The 25,955-nt window shown below is 42.5% G+C and overlaps 1 protein-coding gene across 1 annotated transcript in view; it reads right to left on the reverse strand.

Moving 5' to 3' along the window:
* The window catches only part of MAML2 (mastermind like transcriptional coactivator 2), a 304,115-nt gene that overhangs the window by 87,389 nt on the left and 190,771 nt on the right, over positions 1-25,955 (reverse strand). The window contains exon 2 of the mRNA XM_030560013.1: positions 11,941-13,365. Within this exon, the coding sequence (XP_030415873.1) occupies positions 11,941-13,365 (1,425 nt within the window). The remainder of the gene's footprint in view (positions 1-11,940; positions 13,366-25,955) is intronic.

Raw genomic sequence — 25,955 nt, forward strand, 5'->3', positions numbered from 1 at the left:
ACAAAGGGTGGGAGAAAGTAAGTATTATTACCCCCCTTTACAGATGGGGAACGGAGGCACAGAGACAGTAATGGCCTCATTCAAAGCCTACTGAAGTCAATGGGCAACTTTCCATCCTGGGAAAAAGACAGCAAAGCCATTCCAGAACTTATGGATCCCACAGGAGGCCAGGATCTTCCATGTGAAGGCCCAGTTCTGAGAAGGGGAAGATCAATATAGCAGGGATGCTCTTAGCAAGTAATCCTGACAAGACCATCCGGGCTGCTATTACAATTTTGTTCTCCTAGAGGAACGAAACTCTCATCAGCATGAAAAGATGAGATGTGCTGGTCCCACATCTACCATATTTGTATTTTTCCATAAAGGGTTAAGTCTATCAGGTTCGGCACTTTCCTTTGTGGTGTCCTGGCGTATTGCACCGTGCCAGATGTGTGCAACACTAAAGAAAAATAAAAGCGAGTGCCCAGCAGATACCCTGGAAGCAGTTAAATTAGCACCCAGCAGGGACAAATTTGCAGCTTCAGGAGCAAGGTTAAAGTTAATGTGTTTTCATTCCTGGAGCATATTTGCAAGTGTATGACAGTAAAGATATAATTCTTAGGGCAAACTGGGAGGGAACAGATGTGTTCAGACTAAGTATGAGGAGCCAGAACCAACTCACACCATCTGCTATGAATTTGAATCTTTACAGTTCTAAACAGTTCTGTTAAGTTACTATATATTTGCATGGTTCCAGTAGAGACCAGGAAGACTGCATGAAAGAGGCTGTTTTTTATTATTGCCATTCTAGCTGAAAGCAGAAAACACTGAAATTCTCCCAAGAAAGCCTGGTTTTCGCTAGGTTTACAGTTTAGAGAAGTTCAGATGAGTTTAGATAAGCACTGGATAAACTCGGTGGTTCTTTGAACCTCAACGAAAGCATTAACCCTTTAGTCATTCACCCTACACTTAGAGCCCAATTGTGGCCCAGCTTGTGTATAAGAATGGCCATACTGGGTCAGATCCTGTCTTCCAACAGTGACCAGTGCCAGGTGCTTAGAGGGAATGAACAGAACAGGGCAGTAGTGTGAAGAAATAAGGGGATGCAAGGTTCCACATTACTCCCTTGTGCTGGCTCCTCATACTGCAGGTGGTAGTACAGAAGAGGATGGAGGCTCTGTGTTTCTCTCCACCCCTGTGCAGGCAGATGGGAGGGGGTGGGAACTGGGTGGAGCCACAGCTCCATCCCTCATTGGTCACCATAGATGGGCCAGCACACGGGGTGCTGTATACTGCAGCAGGAAGGGTGGGGAAGGGTGGCAGCACCATGAGGCAGATTGTAACTTGCAGAGGAACAATCTGACACACGTTCTGTTCAGTAGGAAGCACAGCAACACACTGCCCCTTCCTTGGGGCTCAAAGCAAATACACAACTGAGGTCTTAATTGGGACCTCCTATTACCTATTCTCATCCAATCAATCTGACATTGTGTGTGTCCTACAGGCTGTAGCCCAGAGGCAGAGTAACCCAATAGATAAGGGACCTGGAGTCACCTTGGCTCTAATTCTTGGTTCTTCCACTGACTCACTCACTGATCTGGATAAATCAGTTAGCCGCTCGCCACCTCATTCTGCCTGCTTGTACAATGGTGATAATGATCCTCACTCACCCAGCGTTCATAGATCTCCCAATTATGGAAGGGCTAAATATTGCTAGTATAATGCTTTACAAAGTTAGGTTGGGATTTTCTATGGAAACTAAAGGAGTGAGGCACCCAAATCCCACTGAATTTAAGTTGGGGCATAGCTTCAAACTCTACCCTCATAAACAAACAAAAAATAAGCAACACACTGCATGAGTTTTAAGTAACCCCAGACCACTGCTGGAATAAACATTACACATAAGCCTCTTCAAATATGAAGTCCTCAGGGAACTAACTGTCTAAGGATATGGCTGCACTGTCATTAAAAAGCCGTGACTGGCCGGTGCCAGTTGATTCAGGCTCATGTTGTGTGGGCTAAGGGCTGTTTAATTGCAGTGTAGACTCATAGATTTTAAGGTCAGAAGGAACCATTGTGATCATCTAGTCTGACCTCCTGCACACTGCAGGCCAGAGAACCTCACCAACCCACTCCTATAAAAGACCCATAACCTCTGCAAGAGGGTCCTAGAGCTTGGGCTGCAGCCAGAGCCCGAATGCCTTTACCACAATCAAACAGCCCATTAGCCTGGGCCCCTTAGCCCGAGTCAGCTGGCATGGGCCAGCTGCAGGTTTTGAATTGCAGTGTAGACATATTTCACATTTTTCAGCCAATTTGGACACTGAAATGGAGAGTGTAGGACTTGTGACATTCTCTGTAAACATTCTCTGTAAACCAATGAGTGTCCATGTAATCAATGCTGACCGCTCGTATACATTCAAATTATTATTCAGATCAGATCATTTAACCCTTGTATGAAGAAATGCAACCAAAATGGAGCTAGCACCTAGGCTGAGAAGATTTTTGGTAGTAAGCATATAAAGAAGGGTGCACTACTCTCTTCCTCAAGCAGGATTCAGCTTCTCTGACTGCAGATCCAGAAGCTACAGAGCCCTTTCCACTTTTAATCTAAATCCAGATTAATCCCTAGTCTGCAGCCTAAATTCCATCTATGCTGCATGGCCGTGCAGTGCCAATTAAGCCCCATGCAGGGGCTCAGGCCTGCAGCGGGGAGAGATGCCTCTCCCCCAACACGGACCAGCTCATGGCAGGGGGAGAGGTGCCCCTCCCCGCAGTCCCAACCCAGCCTTGGCACGAACCTGCCACGGTTGGGGGGAGAGGCACTTCTCCCCCACCCAGCCCAGGTGCTGCGGCGGGGAAAGAGAGCTGGGGGGAGTCCTCTCTCCCCGCCACAGCCCCCAGGAAATCTGCACCCCAAACCCCTCTTTCCCAGCCCCACTCCAGAGCCCGAGTTCTAACAGTCTGCATGTTACAATAAGCACTCTTCACTAAAGAAGTGGCGTGTCCATAGATAAGAAGAGTAAAAGCCAGATTCTGCCATTTATACCAGCGTAAATGTAAACCATTTCCACCAAAACCAAAAAGCATTCCTGTGGATTTACACTGGGATAACTGAGAGCAGAAACTGTCCCAAAGTCTGTCTAGACCCCTAGGCTTAGTTGAGCCACTCATATCACTGTAAAACATATACAAATATAAACAAGCTCCTGATTCATGCTAATGAAATATCAAGAACAGCAATTTTGTGATCATCTTCCTCACGGCTTAGCATAAGGGTTCAAGGAGAATTCGGCTGAGATCAAGGCTAACAGATTGGGTCAGGAGAGGTGTGGCTCTCAGCCTCGAGCACTTCTGAACTGTTCAGGGTTCTCTTAAGGTATGGTACAAAGCTCTGTCAGCGCGGCAGAAGAGCACATCAGCCCAGCTGGTCAAGGACCTGGTACAGGGAAGAGATCTAGGGCATGACCAGACTTGGGCAAGTGAGGGCTAACTCCCCCCAAAACAGTGACTAATCACATCAAATTTCCAGGATTTTGGAAAGAAGAAATACACTGCCATGCTGGTGGAGTAATGTCCTCCCCACAATTTCCAGAATGAGCCCATCCCTAGAAGGGATTATGAAAAAGATGATTTATTATGTAAGTGCTGACAATGCACTCAGCTCTGTATAAAATGACACTGTCCTTGGGTGTAATTTCAGAAGATGCACAGGGAGAGTCAGAGATTTAAAAATAAGGACAACTGGTTGCCCATATGAAGTAGTGGGTGAAGCTCTCATGACTCCCACTTAAATTGACCCCAAGATCTGGGAGTCACTGACTAAATACAGTTATCAGGACATAATGGCACATCCCTAAAGCTGCATGAATTGCTGTGGCTTTGTTCCACCGAGTGTTTGGTGAATTTATTCTGGTTTCTGTTCACCTGAGTTCTTTCCCCTCTCATAGTGCATACAAATGAAAAAAAGAGAATTTAAGCTGAAACCTCTGAGTATAACGTGCTTTTGGATCAAAACTATAAGAGGAAGGATGGTCCAGGGGGTGGTCTAGGACTTGAGAGACCTGGGTTTAGTTCCTGGCACTCCCACAGATTTTCTGTGTGACCTTGGGCAAGTCACTTAGCCTCTCTGTGCTTCAGTTCACCATCTGTAACATAGGAATAATAGTACTGCACAGATGTGTTAAAGATTGTGAGGCACTTAGATGTTAGAGTGATGGCGGCCATATAAGTACATAAGAACCAGAGGTGGTCAAACAATATTTGTTTGGTGAACCTGGGCACATATTCTGTTCAATTTTGTTTTAATTATTTGATTAATCATATTCAATAAGTCACACAGCTGATCAAAAGCTTTCAAAAATACGTGCTGAATTTATTCAACTCTAGTCAAAATGACTGAGTTTTGCGACTAAATTCATTTTTGGAGTAACTCCAATAAAGCTAATGAGGATCTTAACTCTACAGATCTTGTAAAGGGAAAGGATCATGTCTTGTAGACTCCACTCCCTTCCTTCCATGAGCTTCACCTTCTGCCTTGTGAGACTTTCCACTCCTTTCTGCCCCAAACCCGAAGTCTGACCCCAAGACCATCCTTCAGTGACTGGTCCATCTTCTCTGAACACTAAGTGAAAACTTGACTTCAAATTTCTCCCCAAACTCAGTCATCCAGGCTTTCGCCAAACCCAGCCCAAGTTCATTAAAAGGGTTGCAAACTTCATTGAGCATGGGCTGAACTTTGGCTTATAATGAAACCTGAAAGCAAGAGAGTTTGGAATTTTATTACAAGAGAGTTTTGCTATGACTAGACGCTTAATGGTAGAGAGTGGGAAAGGCGAGTCCCCACAACACAGACAGAGAATAAAACACATGAGCAAACAAAACCCCAATTCAATGCAGCCTCTTTCAGAAAACCAAGACTATTTCATTCCCACGGCTTGTCCCTAGAGGCTAAAAAGCATCTAAATTATCAAATCCCTCTGAAAATCTCCAGTATAACACAAAGTGACTGAGACAGGCAGAGAAATTATAAGCCTGGCACTCCATTTAGCGAGCTTTAAAGCCATAAAGTCATGTCCAAATGCTTTCTGGGGACTTCAAACCAGGAAATTATCTAAAGCACGTGAATTGATAGCTGACAGCTGCATAGTGCCATTCGATGGTGGAGTTACAGCAGCTCTCTGTGAACTGTGAACTCATGCTTCCATGCTACAAATCCATCTCTCAGCCACAGTATTGAAGGGCCATATTCCACACTCTGCTTTACACTTTGTACAGTATCTAGTATAATAAAGCACTGATTTCTCATTGAGGAATTAGCAGGGCAGTTGCCTAGGGCGCCAAGATTTGGGGGCACCAAAAAGCGGTGCCCCCAGTTTTTTTTTCAGCGTTCCTCCACCCAGCGTGCAGTCGCTGCTCCACTTCTACCGCCTCCCAGGCTTGCAGTACCAATCAGCTGTATGGCGCCGCAAGCCTGGGAGGAGAATTAGAGCGGGGGCAGGGTGCTCAGGGAGGAGGCGGAGCAGAGGTAAGCTGGGGTGGGGAAGTGCCGCACGGCTCTGGAGGGGGGGTAGCTGCCACTGGTGGGTGCCTGAGGGCGGGGAGGGGGGCAGGGAGCTGCCGCAGGGTTGGTGGGGGGGCGCAAGGTGGAAGTTTCGCCTAGGGCACGAAACTTCCTTGCACTGGCCCTGGGAATTAGGCAGATGAAATAATAAAGTCAATGATTAACCATTAGTAATTAATAATTTACTGTTCTTATTAAGGAGTGGAAAGCCTCACAAGGCAGGGGGTGAAGCTCATGGAAGGAAGGGAGTGGAGTCTACAAGACATGATCCTTTCCCTTTACAAGATCTGTAGAGTTAGAATCCTCATTAGCTTTATTGGAGTTACTCCAAAAATGAATTTAGTCCCATATTTCCCCCAAAGTTCTTACAGCCTGTGTACTTCCATGCCATGCCCATCCATATAGCTCAAGACTCTTTCCCCTACTCAGATGAGGATGCTTAGGCAGTTTCAATTTTAACATGTTTTAATAAAAACAAAAAAACCCTCTCTTCTTATGAAAATGTCAATAACTTCATATGAAAAGTAAATTATAACTTTAGTTTTCATTAAAAGTCCAATTTGGAGATACCTGAAGCCTCTCACACAACCTATAAAAAAGACCTTTCTGTCTCAGTTTCTGCATAGGCTGTCTCTGGCTGTATGATCATTTTCTGTGGAATATTTGATGATAATCAGAAAAAGCTTTTGTTTTTTAGGAGAGCTTGGAAAATGAGATTTTTTTGCTTTGTAGGAACATCTTACGTGAATTTTTTTGGAATGCCATATCTCAAACCTGACTTTGAGCAGACACTCCACACTGTGCTTTATATACATTGTATGTCTTTCCTGAGGTTTATTACCTTTCAGTGATTTTATGAAAGGTTGTGGGACTGGTTTGGTGGGAACACCAGACAATTCAGAAAAAACAAGGTGGAGTCCTTGTGGCACCTTAGAGACTAATAAATGTCTCAAGGACAAGAACTCCTTGTTGTTTTTGCTGATACAGACTAACAGAGCTACCACTCTAAAACCTGACAATTCAGAGAGATTTTAACAGGGTTTATAAGCTTCTTGAGAGCTCTTGAAGCATTTATCGGGTCCAAAGCAAAACCTTTCAGAATCAGCAAACTCCACCACCTAAATCCCTAGCATTCAAGAAGCTGAAAAGCTTAACATCTCCTGTTGCACATCCTTCAGACTTCGTAATATCTGGAGCTCAAATAGCCAGTTGAAGGTGCTTACATATTCTGCCAGCTCAGTCTAAGGAGTCTGTTGGCTTTGGCAGCTAAAACGTGATGTACAAAGAAGTTTAGCAGGTGAACAGCATGACAATTTCAAATATCGCAGGCCAACCGTGGATCAACAATCTCTCTCTGTAAACATACCCTATATACTCATTCATTAGCCTGTTCGTTTATAAGCTGACCCCCCAAAAATGGGCAGGTAAAAATAGCAAAAACTGTATGACCCTTTCATAAGCCAACCCTATATTTCAGGAGTTGGAAAACTTTGGCTCCCGGCTCATCAGGCTGGTTGGGGCGTTTTGTTTACTTGAAGCATCTGCAGGCATGGAGCACCCACTTCTCGCATCTCCCATTGGCTGGGAATGGCGAACTGTGGCCACAGGGAGCTGAGGGGATCCATGCCTGCAGACACTCTAGGTAAACAAAATGACAATGTATTAGATATTCAATTCAATGATTCCATAGAGTTTAAAATAATCAAATTTTGGTGTAGACCCATTTATAAGCCAACCCTCGCTCTTTGATGCATCATTTTTTACCAAAAATATTCGGCTTATGAACGAGTATATACGGCAGCTCCTGCTTCTAAAGAATTTCACCACTGTGTAGTGACTGCTACAGAGCTTTGGCGTGATCGCTGTGGGGCTAAAAGAGGATGAGTTATCAGTTCAGAGTAGGGTGACCAGACAGCAAGTGTGAAAAATCGGGACAGGGGTGGAGGGTAATAGGCTTCAATATAAGAGAAACCCTCAAATATCGGGACTGTCCCTATAAAATCGGGACATCTGGTCATCCTACTTCAGATTGTAGATGTTCCAGAGTTCTTGCTACAAAACTCTCACAACCTATGCTTACCTTTCCAAGCTTTACGCAACAGCACTGCTATGGGTCAGACTGCCCCATTGTGCTCACAAAGCTGTGCGAGATGATCATGAAATCTCCCTTGCAGAAACTCCTATTAAGCATTCCTTACAATGAGAAGTGATTGGGGCTCTGAAAAAGTTCACATGGAGAAAGCCTCCCATGCCAACTGATCCTGTGAATGCACAGAGAAGAGATCCCAGATCTGCATAAGGAAGAGACATTTTGCATATAGAGTTCGTGCCTCCATATTGCTTGGCTGGCTCCCCGCCGTCAGGCAGTATTGCTGCAGTAGGAGCAGTGCTTCCATATCCATAACCCTGAAGCTTGCTCAGCAGCATCTGGGCAAAGGACACAGTAGGAAGCTAACACTGCTTCAAGCAAGTTACTGTTAGCATTTTAATTTGCATCCAGAATGTTGTCTTGCGTATTTTGCAAAAAATATTCATGTTTATAAGAGTCCTGCCTGTCTTGTCTACGCTGGCAGATTGCTGGAGGAGCACCATCATGGCTGCATAATGAGCCTGTCCAAATCCATCTGACTGCCAGTCTGTTAAGAGAGTGGGGAAACACTCCTGTAAAGACCATTAGAATACAATGGCTAACTAACAGAGATACAGCCAAGGAGTAACAGATCCCCTGCAACACAGAATCATGAAAAGGTTGGGCTAGAAGAGACCTCAAGAGGTCATCTAGTCCAGCCCCCAGCACTGAGGCACAACCGGGTAAACTTAGATCATCCCAGACAAGTGTTTGTTTAACCCGTTCTTAAAACCTCCAATGACGGGGGTTCCACAACCTCCTGTGAAAATCTATTAGTGCTTAACTATCCTTATAGTTAAAAAAAAAATTTCCCCCAATATCTAACAAATATTTCTTGCTGCAGATTAACCCAATTACTTTCAGTCCTACCTTCAATAAACATGGAGAACAATTTATCATCCACTTCTATATAGATTCACAGATTCTAGGACTGGAAGGGACCTCGAGAGGTCATCAAGTCCAGTCCCCTGCCCTCATGGCAGAACCAAATACCGTCTAGACAATCCCTGATAGACATTTATCTAACCTACTCTTAAATATCTCCAGAGATGGAGATTCCACAACCTCCCTATGCTATAACAGCCCATAACCGTCTTCAAATATGTTATAAGGCCCCCCCACCCTCTCCCCTATCCCCAAGTTTTTTTCCTCAGGACTAATTCAGGTTTTCTAAACCTTCTAACATTTTTGTTGCTCTCCGCTGGACTCTCTCCAATCTGTCCACCTCTTTCCTACAGTATCATGCCAAAACATGGACACAGTACTCCAGGTGAGGCCTCACCAGTGCTGAGTACAGCAGGACAGTTATATCCCCTGTCTTACACAGGACAATCCTGTTAATATATCCCAGAATATTAGCTGTTTTTGCAACTGCATCACATTCTTAGCTCATATTAAAATTATGATCCACTTTAGCCCCCAGATACTTTTCAGCAGTACTACCACGTAGCCATGTATTCCCCGTTTTGTAGTTGTGCATTTCTAATTCGAGTTATGCATTTGATTTTTCCTTTCTAAGTATACTACTTTGTATTTGTCTTTATTGAATTTCATCTTGTGGAATCAGAGCAATTCTCCAAGTTGTCCAGGTTGTTTTGAATTCTAATCTTGTCCTTCAATATGCTAGCAACGCCTCCCAATTTGGTGTCATCCGCAAATTTTATAAGCCTGCTCTCCAGTTCATTATGCAAGTCATTAATGAAAATGTTGAAAAGTACTGGACCCTGGACAGACCCCTGTGGCACTCCACTTATATAAGTCCTTCCAATTTGACAGCAAACCATTGATAACTACTCTGAATATGATATTTCAACCAGTTGTGCACCCCCCTTTGTCGGAATTTCATCTAGACCATATTTTCATAGTTTTCTTATGAGAATGTCATGTGGGACTGTCAAAAGACTTACTAAAATCAAGATACATTATGTCTTCTGCTTAAAGAAGGAAGGTAAGTTGGTTTGGCATGATCTGTTCTTGACAAATCAATCCATGGTGGCTATTGCTTATTATTTTATTACTTATTACACTATCAGCATAATATAGTCAAAGCTGATTCCCACAGCTGCTCCCTCACCAGCTTCTTCAAACCAAAAATAAAAAGAAATCCTTTCTGCCTGAAATTTCTCATATGCTGTCTCCTACAAGGAGATGAGATTTTGGGGCAGTTTATGATTTATTGACCAAATTGTTTCGGAAGTTGAAAATGAGTTTTCAGTTGTACAAGTCTTCTAATTTATTTATATAGATTTCTACTTTTTGTACTACCAGATTTCATCTCAAAACAAGTTGGCCTAGACGTTCCAGTTTTGTTTGACCCATTTATACTGGTGCTTTCAATTACTATTTGGAAAGTTTTGTTTCTCCATTTTCAATCATTAGTTATAGGATTTTTTCCCCAGCTATGAGAAATTCACAGGTTACTTAGCAGACTTTATACATTTGAAATATTGCTAACCCCAAGAATTCAAATCATAAGTCAGCCCCCCCAAAATCATGACATTAGCTTAAAATCATGAGATTGAAAAACCTCCAATAACATTCTTTTAAAATTTGCTTTCTGGTTTCTGAGCCTTTTGGTTACATTTGGGTCACATTTTCAAGCTTTACTCTACAGCCATGAAAGATAGAAATGTACTTTTTTTTTTAAAACAAAAGCTGAGATTCTCCTCTAATCACATGACTCCAGGAGCTTGAGGTTTAGGAAAAGAAGCAGCTATCACTAGATTCATGATTAAAAAATTGCAAGAGTTTGCAACACCGCATTTATCTGTAGGTAATTGTATAGTGCTCCTCACTAAGCATCTAAGCTCCTCATGTGCCTCAGTGAATTTTATTCTCACGCCACACCGTGAGGCAAGTATTTACTCAGGGGTGGCTCTAGGTATTTTGCCGCCCCAAGAACAGCACTCAGGCTGCCTTCGGCAGCTTGCCTGCGGGAGGTCCCCAGTCCCGCGGATTCGGCAGCACGCCTGTGGGAGGTCCGCCGAAGCAGCAGGACCAGCGGATCCTCCGCAGGCATGCCGCCTAAGGCAACTTGCCTGCCGCCCTTGTGGCGACCGGCAGAGCGCCCCCCATGGCTTGCCGCCCCAGGCACGCGCTTGGCATGCTGGTGCCTGGAGCTGCCCCTGTATTTATTATTCCCATTTCCCAGATGAAGAAGTGAAGCACAGAGACACTGAGTCTCTGGTGTCTTCTAACTTGTACAGCCATTTATGCAATGGTAGTCACTTTGCACAAATATAAATGACTATACAAGGGCACTGGAGAATCAAGCTTTGTGAGATTAAGGCCAAAATTATCAAAAAGAAGCCTGTAATTCTGAGTGTCTCAGTTTTTAGTGCCCACCGAGTTATCTACTTCCTGCTATTTTCTTGTCCTTGCTCATTTCTACCACATATAGTTACATTATAAGCCTACAGAGCCTACATGAAAGAGATTATTTTAACCGATGCCCACCATTCAGTCCATACATAAACACAGTTATGAGCCTTTACATGGTTAGAATTTATTTTTCCATTCTATTATAAACAAATTTTCCAAGAAAATTAATACTTAAAATGGTGCTAGGCAAACCCAGAAATAACATGTGAGCAGTTTTAGATTTTCCTTTACAAACAGACAAAACAATTCCCAGACAAAAGTTTGTCAAGTTAGAGTCAACAGATGTCTAAGAATATTGTTATTTCCTAACCTCTGTCCTTCAGAAAAAACAATGACATAGAATTGACATTGCCAAGATATTGCCTTAGAAAAGGCACACAAAAAAATGTTGTGGTTCAAAGTACCCTAAATGTTATAAGCATGAAAGTTGAACATCCCGTCACCAGCTCTTGTGCAAAGGATCTCCATTACGTGTGAGTGGCCTTTGCATTTCATTACAAATTTCTTTAGCCCAATCTCACTAGGAACCACGACAGAGTCTATTGCACAGAAAAGGACTGTTTTACTACTGTTTGGCTACGTCCAGACTACCCGCCATATCAGCGGGTTAAAATCGATTGCTCGGGGATCGATATATCGCGTCTCATCTAGACGCGATATATCGATACCCGAGCGCGCTTATATCGATTCCGGAACTCCATCAACCCCAACGGAGTTGCGGAATCGACAGGGAGAGCCGCGAACATCGATCCCGCGCGGTGAGGACGGGTGAGTAATCCGATCTTAGATATTCGACTTCAGCTACGTTATTCACGTAGCTGAAGTTGCATATCTAAGATCGATTTCCCCCCGTAGTGTGGACCAGCCCTTTAGGAGGAACACATCTTACCTGTCTGTGTTGTTGAGAGACAGGATACTGCAGTCCTGAGATTTGTTGGCTTTGCTGCATTTTCTGAAGTATCATCTTCTGCTGCAATGTTAAGGATACGTTTGGTGGCCTTTGAAGAGGCTGGTTTTGGAGAGGTTGAGTAGGTTGCTGCTGTTGCTGTTGCACTGCAACAGGGCTCTGTAGCTGCTGAGGATAGTGCAGAATAGAAGGCTTGCTTTGGGATCCCAAAACTGAAGGTATCTGCTGGTTAGTTTGCTCTGAGTTAAAATGACACAAAGGTTTTGTGTTGCCATGATGCTGCTCTAGTGGTGATTGAGTGTTGTTTATAAAGTTTCTGTTGAGATCCTGAGGCTTTGGTTGCATTACGATGTCAATCGGGCTGCTCTGGGTTGTGGCGTTTGGTTTATAGATATAGTTATTCATCGTTTTGGACTGATTCCCATTGACAGGTACCCCAGGCATGGCCGAACTTTGGGGGCTAAACTGCTGCTGACGAAAGGAAGGGCTGGGAATTTTCTCTTGTACAAATTGTCCTGGGGAAGGGCCTGATGGGGACAAGGTGGACCAGCTGGATGGCTGGTTTTGCTGCTGCTGAATCAAGGCATGTTGTTGTCGGTTGGCTGCTATTTGTTTTAGCTGCTGGGCGTGAGATACTTCTTGCCAGTTAGTCAATGATCGATTTGAGACAGAAGAGACCTGCGAGGACTGTGCTTGACTCTGAGGCACCGAAGGGATTGGTGAAGAGGCGGACATGGCAGCGCTGGACATAGTGAAGGCTGGTCCTGTGGAAGAAGGCCTCATTTGAGGGGAGCCTACGGGTGCCTGATTCAAGCCTGGCGAATATTCACTCTTTATCACTATTTTCTCCATCTGCAGAGAAAATCTAGCAGCGCCTCTCTGGTTTTGCTGCCCAAGATCAATGTTAAACGGCTCATCTTGTTTTATGGTGGCATTTATCATATTTTCTAGTTCAAGGTCACTCATTGGTGGCACCGATATGTTAGTCAGTTCATTAAACAGCTCCTGAAGCTCTGGGTCCATCATCTGTTCCCCTGTATCTTCCCCATATCTGTTAGGGAAAATGTTTTCATGGGACATCTGATCATCCAGGTGTTTGCTGCAAGATATGGTTTCTCCTGGTTCTTTCTTGACCTCTTTCAAAGGCATATTAAATATATGCCCACTAGAGTGGGTACTGTTTGTTAGGTTGCTGGTCTTTCTTTGTGATCCTTGCCCCACAGACAAGGTTCCTGACATTGACTGGCTTTGGCAATTGTTAACATGTCCACCTTGTCCCATAGAAAGATTATCACCCACTCGTATCCGCTTAATATCAAGGAAAGAGTTATCTGAAATACCATTGGGTCTCTTGTTGTTAACAGGTGACAGATTTACCACCAACTTCCTCTTCAAGGAGCCCTGGAGCTGAAAGAAGTGGGGAAAAAATAAATTATTAATTGATATTCAAGATCCAGTCCAGAGTCAAATCAAAAGCAGGGAGATACTAATTTGATGCTCATAACATGAGATCTTGAAAAATTAATTAACAAATGTTGTGCAATACAGTAGGATACTCTGGAAATTAGCAGAAATTTGTGATACTAAAATTAATGGAATTGGAATAGATTTCATAAATTTTAAGACTAGCAGAGCTCCTTATGATAATCTAATCCAACCTCCTATGTCACACTGGGCACAGAATTTCACCCAGTGATTCCAGCATCTGCTCCATAAGATTGTTCTGACTGGCTGGTATAGAATCTATGGACTCTCTGAGAGATGTTTTCAAAGGCAAAATGAATAATTAGCCATCCAGCTCCCACTGTCCTCAGATATTCAAATATGTCTGAAATAATACTACTAGGAGAATTTTACCTTGTTCACATACTGAATTTAAGGCAGTGAAGTTATGCCAATTTCAGCTAAAGATCTGACCCATGAGATACCTTCTACTACAGTACTATTTTTTGCAACTGTGCACGTTAATTTATTAGGGCAGAATTAGGCCCTGGACATTTGTGTTGTGAAATGTCTGCTATAAAATTAAATACAGGTTATGCAACATGCCCCAGCTAACACTGATCTGAGACCCACAACTGTTCATCTCCTTGCTTTTGAACATTTACATATATATTTTTATACACTCACAAACAGTGTGGGTCAGATATTGAAAAATATACACATACAATTGCACACCCAATGCATGCTCAACTACCACAATTGGGCATGCTTTATCATGTATTTGGGTGTGCAAATTCCCATCTTGCACATATACAAATCAGGTGCATAATTCTGCACACCTTTACAGTATATAAAAGCAACTAGGCAATTGCATGTTTGAAATACAAGACAACGTATGCATCCTCTAGTACCTGTAAGCAGAATTTCAGAAACACTTTATAACTGATTGTATGCATTCACATTAATGTCAATGCTCTTGTTGAGTCCTTTGCTCTTTACACAACCAATGTACTATGAAGGAACGTCCCCAGCACAGTAGGCTCGAAACAACTGTATTTATTAAATATACACAATATCCAAGCTTAGCTACATATGCTCTGGCTAGCTTCTGCAGTACAGAACACAGTCATTGCTACTAGAACACTTACAAACTATTTAAAGAAGTACTATACTGGTGGTGGTGGTGCCGGAGGGGAGGGATTGCTTTCATTTTTGTCCCTTAACCATAAGTATATTGACCCAGGTGATTTATGATAATATGTCATTTGATGAATGGCCTGGTTTTTACTTTGGTCTAAGAAACCACGGCCCATGTCAAGATATGATGTCTTGTTACTATCTGGGGCAGAAACAAAAAACTGGCAAGCCCAGTCTCCGGTAACATATGCCCAGAGGTGAAAGTAAGCCAGTACGCCCCGGTACAGATCAGCTTTAAATTCCCCTGGCTGCAATTTAAAGGGGCTGGGGCTCCTAGCAGTGGCTGGAGCCCCAGGCCCTTTAAATTGCCAGCAGAGCCCTGCTGCCGGAGCCCTGGGGAAGTGGCGGCAGGGCTTAGGCAGCGATTTAAAGGGCTCCTGCCGCACCTACTGCCCCACCGCCACTACACCAGGGCTCTGAGGATGATTTAAAGGGCCGGGGCTCCCGGCTGCCGCTACTGCAGCAGAGCCCCAGGCCCTTTAAAGCTCTGCCAGAGGCCAGGGCTCTGGGGTAGTGGTGGCAGCTGGGAGCCCCCTCTGATGGTGATTTAGAGGCCCCACCTCTTCCAGTTGAGGCCCCACCCCTCCTAAGGAATCCAGAGTTCTGGTAAATCCTTTAAGTTACTTTCACCCCTGCACACGCCATTTTTTTTGCCAACTATGCTGACTTATGATACCACAAAAATCCCTTATACTATACACTTTCACATACAGATGGCCTTGACTTTGTAGAACAGTATTCTGGCCTGTGACCCCTGAATTTAAGGACTTGTCTGGAGTTGCTCCTGATTAGCTGTTCCTTATCAACTCTGAGTGGATACTCTTATTCTGAAATGCGTACACCCATGGAATTAATCAGGAACAACTTCATGTGTAGACAAGCCCTTAGATACAGTCGGTGCTTATCCTTTTGTACCATTCAGGTCACTGAGTAATCCCTTCGAAACAGCTTGGGGAAGATATACAAGTCTGTCTACCCCCCTCCTAGCCTAAAAGAACAAACATCATGTTCCAAAGATAGTGGGATGAACTGCCATTTGCAAATCTACAATGTAGTTTTGTTCTTTCACTTTCTAGCTGAAGACATGCTGTTGTCTGTTCTATTTTCACCCAAATAACTGGGTGCATTCAGTACACTGAGTTTGTATTTTCTCTTTCATGGCACAGTGAGTGAGATTTTTGGGTGGTCATTCACACTACGGAGTGCAGTGACTGTAATCTGGGTAGCACGTTTCTTTGTAACACATGAGTCACTGTACTTTCCTTTGCATAAAACCAGAAAACTACATTTCCTTTCACCATCATCTTTGCTATCATTTTGCTTATTAGAAATCATTCTCAAGTCCCCAGATTCTTCTTTATGGGAAATGGGGACGTCCCTAGTCAAAGTACATGTTTTGCTCTCCTACGTTTTGCTGACAGAAGGACTAAAGAGATGATGAATAATGTATTCTCTGCACACAAGTGGGTTACCTGGAACTTACGCCTTTCTTGATGAACTTTGCATTTGCATCAGCATTTTGAAACATGACTAGCTGTTTAAAATGTCCACATACTCTGAAAACCTTTGGACAATGGGCCCTGATGTGATTAACAACGTTGTTGTTGAACAGCACTATGTGTATCTGATACTTAAAATAATATTTTAATTAACTAATAGACAGATGTAAACAATGTCACATGAGACTACTTCAACAATGGAACTCGACAGACAACTATATACAAGAAACCCATGGATCACCACACCTACCTTCATAGTTCCAATAACAACCCCAAACACACCAAGAAACCTGTTATCTCCAGCCAGGCACTCAGATACCACAGAATTTGCTCCAAGGAGAAAGTCCGGAATATACACCTTAATACACTCAAAACTGCCTTCGCCAAACAAGAACACTCTAGAGAAGTAGATTACATCATGGAATGGGCCACTTCGAGACTGCAGACTACAGAAATAAAACCCCCTCTGCCTATGCACCTTTAGTTGTCACCTATCACCCCAAGTTGGAACTGATATGGGATATCAACAACTACAACCTGTACTCTATGGGGACCCCATCCTTAAAGAAGTCTTTCCTGATCCCCCTCTTCTGGCCTTCAAACAACTCCCCAGCCTCTCCAACCTTAGCATGAGAAGCAAGCTCCCCACAAACCAGGACACATCAACTCAAAGTGGCACCAGACACCGCCGGATCAACAGATACAAAATGTGCAGACATCTCTCCACTGCTAACAGCATCCCCCACAACACACCTTTCAAGGTCCACAGGATCTATACATGCCTATCAGAACATCTGGTGTGCCTCTTCCAGTGCGCAAATGCCCCAATAAAAATTATATGGGTGAAACCAGACAATCACTATGCTCTCAAATGAACTCACACAGGAAAATGATAAAAGACAAAAAACACCCTAGCACCTGTGGGAGAACAATTTTCACCAAGTGATCACTCTATATCTGACCACTAAGTCCTTATCCTTCAAAGGAAACTACAACACCTTCAAAAGACAAGCCTGGGAGCTTAAATTCGTAACTTTGCTAGACACTAAAAATCATGGATTGAACAGAGATACTGGATTTATGGTTTATCACAACAATATATAGTCTACTAAAGCCCCTCTGCCAGCTGCTTTTCCCCACCACCTCCCTTCCTTTCCCCCCACTTCACCTTGAATGGACCCTTGAAATGTGTGTTAACTACTTATGGTAAACAATCTGTTCCACCTTGTATTTTGATGCGACACTCCGAGTATGTTTCTCAGACCTCAAATAAAGCTCTGTGTAGCTCGAAAGCTTGTTTCTCTCACCAACAGAAGTTGATCCAATAAAAGGTTATCTCATCCACCTTGTCTCTCTAACACCCTGGGACCAACATGGCTGTAACAACACTGCATACTTGAGACTCCTACCATAGAGAGAGATGAAGTAACAGGGCCACACACAAATCAGTGGTAACACCAGTAATAATACCATCTACCTTTTATATAGCACTTATCACTCATAAATCACAAAGTAGCTCAGTATCATTATCCCAATTTTACAGATGAGGAAACTGAGGCACAGAAAAGTGACATGATTTGCTCAAGGTCACTTGCAGAGCTGCGAATAGAACCCAGGTGTCCTGACATCCAAACCATTGAGCTGGCCACTGGATCACATTCCTTCTTCTGTAAGCTAATTATGTAATGATACTATAATGTATGCTAGATATAACAATATGAATGTATTGTTCTGCTACATCTCGTGTTTCCTTATCTGCGTCCTGCTAAAATGCTTGCAAAAAGGGCCCATTCAGTTTTATTTTTTTAAATCTTCAAAACATTTTGCAAATATTAATTAATTCATCCCCAACAACAGCTCTGGGAGGTAGGTACATGCTATTATGCCCATTTTACAGAACAGCAACTGAGACCGAAAGAATAAGGGGCAGAGCCTCAAGCCCTGCTAGGATAACTCTATGCTCCCCAAGAGGTACAAAGGGACCTTCAAGCAGCTCAAAAGGGGTTGCAGAGGATTCTCTCTGCTGTATGAGATTGATTTCCCTCTCCTGTTTAGACATGGGGGAGGGGACAGGAAAGGGAAACATAGAAAGGGTGGGGCCAAAGCACTCATTCTTGATTGGCTGGTGCAGTCCCATAGGACTAGACCAATCCAAGAGCCACTTTCCATCCTCTCTTCAGCAGTATCAAGTTGTTCTGAAAACTGCAGTCACTTTGCACTGCAAGGGTTTTCACCTCTGTGTTTGGTGATAGGTTGTGTTGTGTTTGGGTGAGTTATAATCTCCCTTATGCAAAGTGCCCCATCAGAAGCTTGAGAAGAACCATGCCTTTATAGAGGGAATCAACCAACCAACCAGCCAATCTAATCTCATTAGCTATGTTTTTATGTTGGCATCCATCGCTGTAACATCTGAACATTCTGTGCATGTGAGCAGAGAAAGAAGGGATCAGACTTCATCCTGCTTTAAAAAAAAAAAAGAAGGCGCCTATTGAACATGCTCAGAACTAATTTTTCGGTTGCTGATAACTTTTTTTTAATTGCACAAGCAAAGTACATGCACCTCAGGAGGAAAAAACCAGCCACTTCAATTTCAAGCATCAGCAGTTCATGTTGTAAGTGAGGACTTTAAGCTTTGGCTCCCTGTATACGTGACTTTTTGCACCTAACACACATTTCTCAGGCTAGAGGTGTTTGTGATTATAAATTTACAGTGATCTGAACTGTGAAATACTGAAAACATCTATGATGAGAAATCTGTAAAATGACAGAAACTGGGAGCTGAAGAAGCCCTTTGTACAGTGCTATTCCACAACAGGTAGGCAGTACTTAACATCAAAGTGTTTCCTGGCAGATAATATTATTGTAAGATCTCTTGATAAACGGGGTGCTGAGGAATCAGCATGGGTTCATACACGTACAGCAAGGAAGCTCTGGATTACTAACTGCTTAAAATACTGGTTGTGAGACAGGGGAGTGCTTTTACTGATCCTGCGGTGGAATAGTGCCAATAGAATGCAAAACTCTAGAGATGACTGGTCCAAATGTCACCGAGTGATATTCACCCTGCACAAAGGGCTCAATCACTTCACACTTAAACCCTATTGTGAGGACTTGAATGGGATTTAGGAGATGTATAAATCTTGTGCTGGCTCCTCTGCTGAGGGGTGAATTTTACAAAACTACAATGTTTAAAATGAGGACGATGGTGGTAAATTTTTGTCAACATTGCAAAGGCATAGGGGCCAAATTTCACTCTCATTGACACTGTTGTAAATCTGGAGTAATTCCATTGATCTAGTCATTAGAGTGGAGCAAAAAACATTGGGGGAAATTTCTGTTTTTTTGTTGAAAACTCCAAATTTAAAACTAAACCTTTCCCCCCCTGAAAATCATTATTAAAAATGCTGAAAAATGCTTTCAATTTTTTGTTGAAAAAATGAGATGTTTTTAATGGAAGTTTATAAAACAATAGAAAACATTTCAAAATTTCCAGGGGAAAATAATTGGCATTTTTCAACCAGCTCTTCTAACAACATGAGGGCCTGATTCTCACATTGGCCGCGTCCAGAGGACTGTCGCTGACCCTTGCAGGAGTTGCACATAGGTGACCAAGGACAAATTTTGGCCATCACTGTTGGCAAATGACAAGAATGCTTTTTAAAATTCCTTTTTGATTTAGTCTCCATTTCTTTATAACCATTTGCTTGGTGCCGATTCTTCTGTTGGATAGCACTCCACAGTTCCTATTTTCCCTTTACTTTTAAATATTGTGTGTGAATATGTTACTTGTGAAAAGTTCTAAATTGACAGTCTTGCAGATTTAAGTCTTTTGGCTTTCCACAGACCAGATAACGCAGCGTCTCCCCACTCTGGCCTGTCAGTGTATCTCTACGGTGACCTGGAAGGGCTTTCTTCTCTGCTGCCATAGAAGCTCAGTTTCCATGCCTAATTAATCTTTGATCTGCCTGCAGAGATTATCAATTTGTATCAGCTGTGAACGTCTGTCTTCTTTAAATGTCTGTACCTAGCTACTAAGGGCTGGACTGAACCACCAACTTATTTCATGTAAGCTATTAAGCAAACTTCAGATAGTAACAACTTTAAGTGATTACCAACCTAGGCTGGCTGAAGACCTAGTGGGGAAAGATCTCCAATCTCCTAAAACATCCACTCTCCCATCACTGGAAATTCCATACTCAGAGTTGTGGCAGTATTAACTTCTACTCTAGAACAATGGATGATATGCCGCACAAACTCATGCAAAAACTTCATGAAAGTTACTACCAACTTCAAAACAAGTGATCATCATAGTTGGAAATGTGGTGAGGCAGATGACATGGTGACATTAAAAAGGGTGTAATCGTTTTGACATGAATACAAACATCTTTGCACCTGCTCTTGTAAAAACATAAAATATAATCAAAGCTGCTTTAGAGGATATCTTCCTTTTCCCAGTCTTAGATCTGTTTTACGTATGTGCTGATTGCATTGATGGAGGCACTGTTAACAATATCTTTTATATTTTGGGAAGTGGATAGGATTTTAAATTAGCTATATGAAAAATACTGAAAATAATCAAAGAAGGGGTTTTGCCAGAAAGTTTGTGCAGAAGGATGACAAAATTAAAAAGGAACCCATTTGAAAGAAGGAAAATACATCGCAGATATTTTATTATTTATATGGTGATAGCATCACGCTGACAGACCTCAGCAGGCAGGATCAAACTGGGGACCTCTGAAGCTTAGTGCCTGAGCCTCTACCACATGAGCTAAAGCCAACTCACTGTTAGCTAAGGCTGTAGGAGCAGACTCATTCATTGCTCTCTAAGTGGTCTTGGTGCCACTAGATAGGACAGAACCATGACCAGGAGGTGTGTGGGTTACAGTAGCACTAGGGGCTTCTATCAGGGCTCAGGGCTGGTCTACGCTACTGCTTAAGTCGATATAACTTACAGAGCTCAGGGGTGTGATACCCTGTGAGTGGCATAAGTTACATCAACCTAAAGCTGTGTCCATACCATTCTATGTTGGCAGGAGATGTTCTGCCGTGACATAGCTTCTGCCTCTTGCGGAGGTGGAGTAATTATGCCAATGGGAGTGTGCTGACCCGTCAGCATAGTGCGTCTTCACCAGACATGCTACAGCGGCACAGCTGCACCAGTGTAGCACGGTAGCGTAGACTTGCCCTCAGGATCCCGTTGTGCTAGGCACTGTGTGTCTTCCAATACCTGGACATGACAGTGGGCCTCCTTAAGTATTTATGACCTGAATCTGCAAGATGCCATTAAAACCATTCCTCCCACTGATCAAATTATTTCAGGAGCACACCCAATGAAACACTCAGCACCCTGCACAATCTTAATTTCACCTGGACTTGGTCCAACCAGGAGAATCCCAGAGAGGTGCCTGAAGTCCTCCCCATGTTATGTCTTTTCCCACTGGAGTGGAGGCTGAAGACTCCAAAGAGATGGAATGGAACACCCTTCACTCCCTACCAGCGTAACATCTCCAGAGCAGTGCAAAGCTGCTTCTTCCACAGAACTGAATGTTCCACAGAACTCAAGTGCTCCTTTATTGATGCTGCAACACAAGACCCCTGGGCCCAGGAAAGAACGAGACTTCTTACTATACCCTTACAAGACAAAGGTTGCCGTTAAGACCAGGGGAAAATGACCTCCCACCAGCTCTATTCTTAAATCATCCAGCTGCTTTGACAGTTCTCTTCTGCTGAATGTGGACCTGACCCAGTTGCAATGTAGCGCTGAGCTATGGTGAGAGCTGGCTCACTTCACTGGCTCTTCTCAAGATTTAATATGCTCACTCTTGTTTTGAGCAGCAGATTTTTTGTGCATGTTTGCTGCATAAAGGACAAAGCTGAAACCCTACATTTTTTTATCTTGATATTAAATTTTACCCGTCCTGGCTTAAAGCACAGAGTCTGCACAAATATGACACATTATAGAGATGTTACTACAAAGTCCAATCTGCAGGGTGAAGTTCATCTTGGAAAAAATTGTCATTGTTCCAGGTGGATTGAATTCTGGGAACTCAATCATCCCCCAATCACCCTTACAGACCATAGTAGCACAACACAATTAATTCTCTTGCTAATCAAATGATTAAGAAGTGATACAAGTATTTCCCCCATTTACCGTAATAAACATTAATAAATCAGAAATCATAGTAACAGATAAGGATGTTCTCCAGCTGACAAGTATCCATTTAATTCTCGTTAGTTGGGGACAAGGCTGGAATAGTAATCAGTGTGTTAAAATCCCACAATTTACCTTCATTTATGGAAACACAACATCTCTTGCCAATTGAAATTACCAACGTAAAAATGCATCTATATTATCCACAATGTACTGTCTAGAAACACAACAACAGGGCTTTGGTCCAAGTCGTTGAAGCACAATAATTATATCTCTCTCTTACGCAGATTCTACATCTGATGGATTATAAAATCTCATGCCTAGTTCTTAGTGTTTAAGGAGAATAGGAACAGAGAGAAACAGTACAGCTTTAAATAGGTCACAATTGCTAATCAGGATGTAGCATTTGTAATTCTGTGCAAAACAAATAGGCATGAAAGATCTGCATTCTTTATGCTATGTGCTGTGTATTTTTCCTTTTTCAGAACGCTCCCTTCTTTCCTCTCTCCGATTCCTTTCAACCATGAATAAATTAACAATCACTTTATGTGAAATATACAGAAATTAATGTCAACATTTATTGCCATGAAACATGAAGCAAAGAGTAATGCAATCTGATCTTGGGGAAATACAAATGCTTAACTGATCCTATCCTGATGAGAAGGAAATATCAAAGGCATTATAAATGTTGACTGGATGATCAGGCATGTAAAAGAGGTCACCCAACACCACCCTGTACATTGTTTACCAGTTTTGTAAATCAGCTTAAAATATTTAAAACATATACTGTCTCACACAGGAAGCTCCTAATCCTCAAAAATGTGGCTGTTGTGATTTGATTTGCCTTTAGACACTACCACACAGTAGATTTAAATGAAGAGATTACTAGGTGCAGTCTGGCAATTGTTTTCAATGCAGCAATGCCAGCACCTACATATATATATACCCCACCCATAGATTTGTATTACCTGTCTGTGCCCCAGTATCCTACACAACACCAGCCGGTTTTTAAATGTTCAGTCAATGGAGAAAGAGAGAGAGAGGGAGCGAGAGCAGACATCCAGCCAACACCAGAAACAAGGAAATAACAAGACCACTCACATTTCTTGCAAATCAACACGTCACATAGGAGACTCATGCCAACCATTTGGCCTTGAGGTCTTCTTCAGGGCAATTTATAATTCACAGTCATTGCTTCTGAGTTGAAAACCCACTTCAGTGTACCTAGTCATTTTTCTAGTATCAAACAAACTCTACCTATGGGAGGGAGAAGTATTCCTCCCTCCACTGCTTTCACCAAGGCTCTTAGAATCAAGGGAGAGCATTGTATTGGTGGCTCTTAATTAGCATAGATAATCCAGCTGTTGACCAAGCCAACAGATTCTGAGTAAGATGAAGCAGAGTTGCTAAGGGAGCCAATGACTTTCTTTCGGCCTGATCCACAACCCATTGGAGTCCACAGAGTATTTCAAAGGACTTCATTGGGCGTTGGATCAGAGTCCGAGGAGAGGAAGAACACAGGTGCGGACCAATGGACACTGCTAGCAAGAGTCTTCCAGTCTCTGGCACATGGAGCTCATGCGTACTGCCACCTCCCCATAGTAGAATACATATAGACACCAACACTTGAAGAAGAATCAACCTTTCGTCCCTCAAGTGGCCCTCCAGAAAGGCTGGTTCTCAGGGCAGTGTGGTAAAAGCTTGCAAGTTAGACCTGTTCTGATGGATACATATTTATTCCTATTTAGTGAGTATCTAGTAGACATTTTACAATCTAAGAAAACCTCTACAAAAATTCAAAGAGATCCATATCTAAAAAAGAAACCTACAATCTATTGTAGATAGAATTCTCTCCATTCCACTTCCCGCCCCTCCAGGAAAAGTCTTGACAAAGAAGTAGGCCTTGCAACTTGCACATCAGAGGTATGGATGAGAATTAAGAGTTATTCTCCAGGGCTGTTGGTGCTCTGGCAGACATGGATGACTTAAATCTAAGAGCTGTCAATCATGCCCCTTGCATGATGGCTTGGGATAGGGAGAAGAGTAGGGAAAGAATGTTTTCCCCTATTCATAAGTGGAATTCCACTTCACAATTGTATACATACCAGTATTCATCTGCATAAATATATGCAGTGTGAATCAGTGTTTAAATCAAATGAAATAGTGGGCCAGAGTCTCAGCTGGTGTAAACTGGTGTAGCGCCTTTGTCTGGCCCAATGCTTTTATGAATCAGTGCTGAAGGCTGAGATCTTATGAACCAGCATTTACTTTAACTGTAGATTCCACCAGGAACTTTTGTTGGATGTCTGTTGCAATAGACACCTTGCCTTTTTTCTCCTGCAATACAGACTTCTATTGAAATAATTCAGTGGAGCAGGCAAGATACCAACATCTCTTGACCACTGAGAAGAGCAAAAAAAAAAGTCCTTAAGGATATAGAGCTGGTGGATAGCTGGGACAATGAATTAACAATGTCTGACTTTTTCCTTCCCTCTGTTTTCAAAGCTATTAGTAACAAAATCTGGCAGGCTGAAAGGCCTGTGCTGTCAGGGGCTGTTCTGACATCCATATTATCAGTTTAGAAACAGAGTTTTTGCATTTACGCAAGTATGCCCATTCTCATTGAACTCGCCAGATGGAAAAATATTGAGCATCAGGAAAGAATGCTGGAGTGTGCTTAGTGTCTGAACTCCACTAAATTCTAAAATCAGTTTGCATTTAATTAAAATGTTAACAAACAAACAAAGAGCAATTGCCCAGGCTTTTCTTTTAGAAACAGGGAATTTTTAAAGTAAAATATTCTTTACTCGCTGAAGTTAATAAGGCTGAATGAGTGTAATCCAAGGTACTACTCGGTCTTCTGTCTCCAAAGCACCATTGTCAATAGGAGACTTGCCTTGCGGAGAGAGGTGAAGATGTATCACTATGACAACATAAAATATGTATTTCTAGCAGCTGCACTACTGAGATAAAGTTTCCATTTTTATTTAAAAAGTAGGGAAAATAGATCCAGAGCCTAAGAAGCCTAACAGTTAGATGTTCTAATTAAAGGTAAATTTTGCATTGGGGTGGCTGTGGTTAAAGCACCAGGCAAAGGTCTGATAGCACAGGCCAAACAGCATGACAAGAGGCTCTGTCTTTCTTGTTAAATGTTCAGTGCGGCCACAGTCTTATATGGCTTTTAAACTGCAGGCACCTTCACATAAATGTTCACTTTTTAATAAAAAATCCAACCCAAGATGTTTGTAATCCTCGCCTCCTGATTTAGATGTTTTAATAATGTGGGATTTTAGCTTGGAAAGATGGTGGCTGCCATGGAATTAAAACTCTTACCTGTGCCTACTTCAGGCGGGGTCCCAGACATAAGATCAAAAAAATAACATGTATTTTACAAACAGCACATGCACCTGTCTTTTAAAAATGATTTCAAAGCAATTCAAATTACATGCAGCATTTTACTGGGCAAGACACTTTCCCAACAGAGGTGCCCCATTAGATACTAATTTTGCATTTTAATATAATTAATAGGGTCTTTCAATTTAATTACCTTAATCAATAACACTTTCAATTAAGAGTCTTAAATTTCATTTACATTGTTGTAGATGTAATAAGGCAGTCACTGCATGTTAAATCTGTTAACCATCATTTGGGATCTGCTCCAAGGCACCCTGAAGTCTACAATCATCTTTCCACTGGCTGCAATGGGC

The sequence above is a fragment of the Gopherus evgoodei genome, chromosome 1 (genome assembly GCF_007399415.2).
Source record: "Gopherus evgoodei ecotype Sinaloan lineage chromosome 1, rGopEvg1_v1.p, whole genome shotgun sequence".
Classification (NCBI taxonomy): Eukaryota; Metazoa; Chordata; order Testudines; family Testudinidae; genus Gopherus; species Gopherus evgoodei.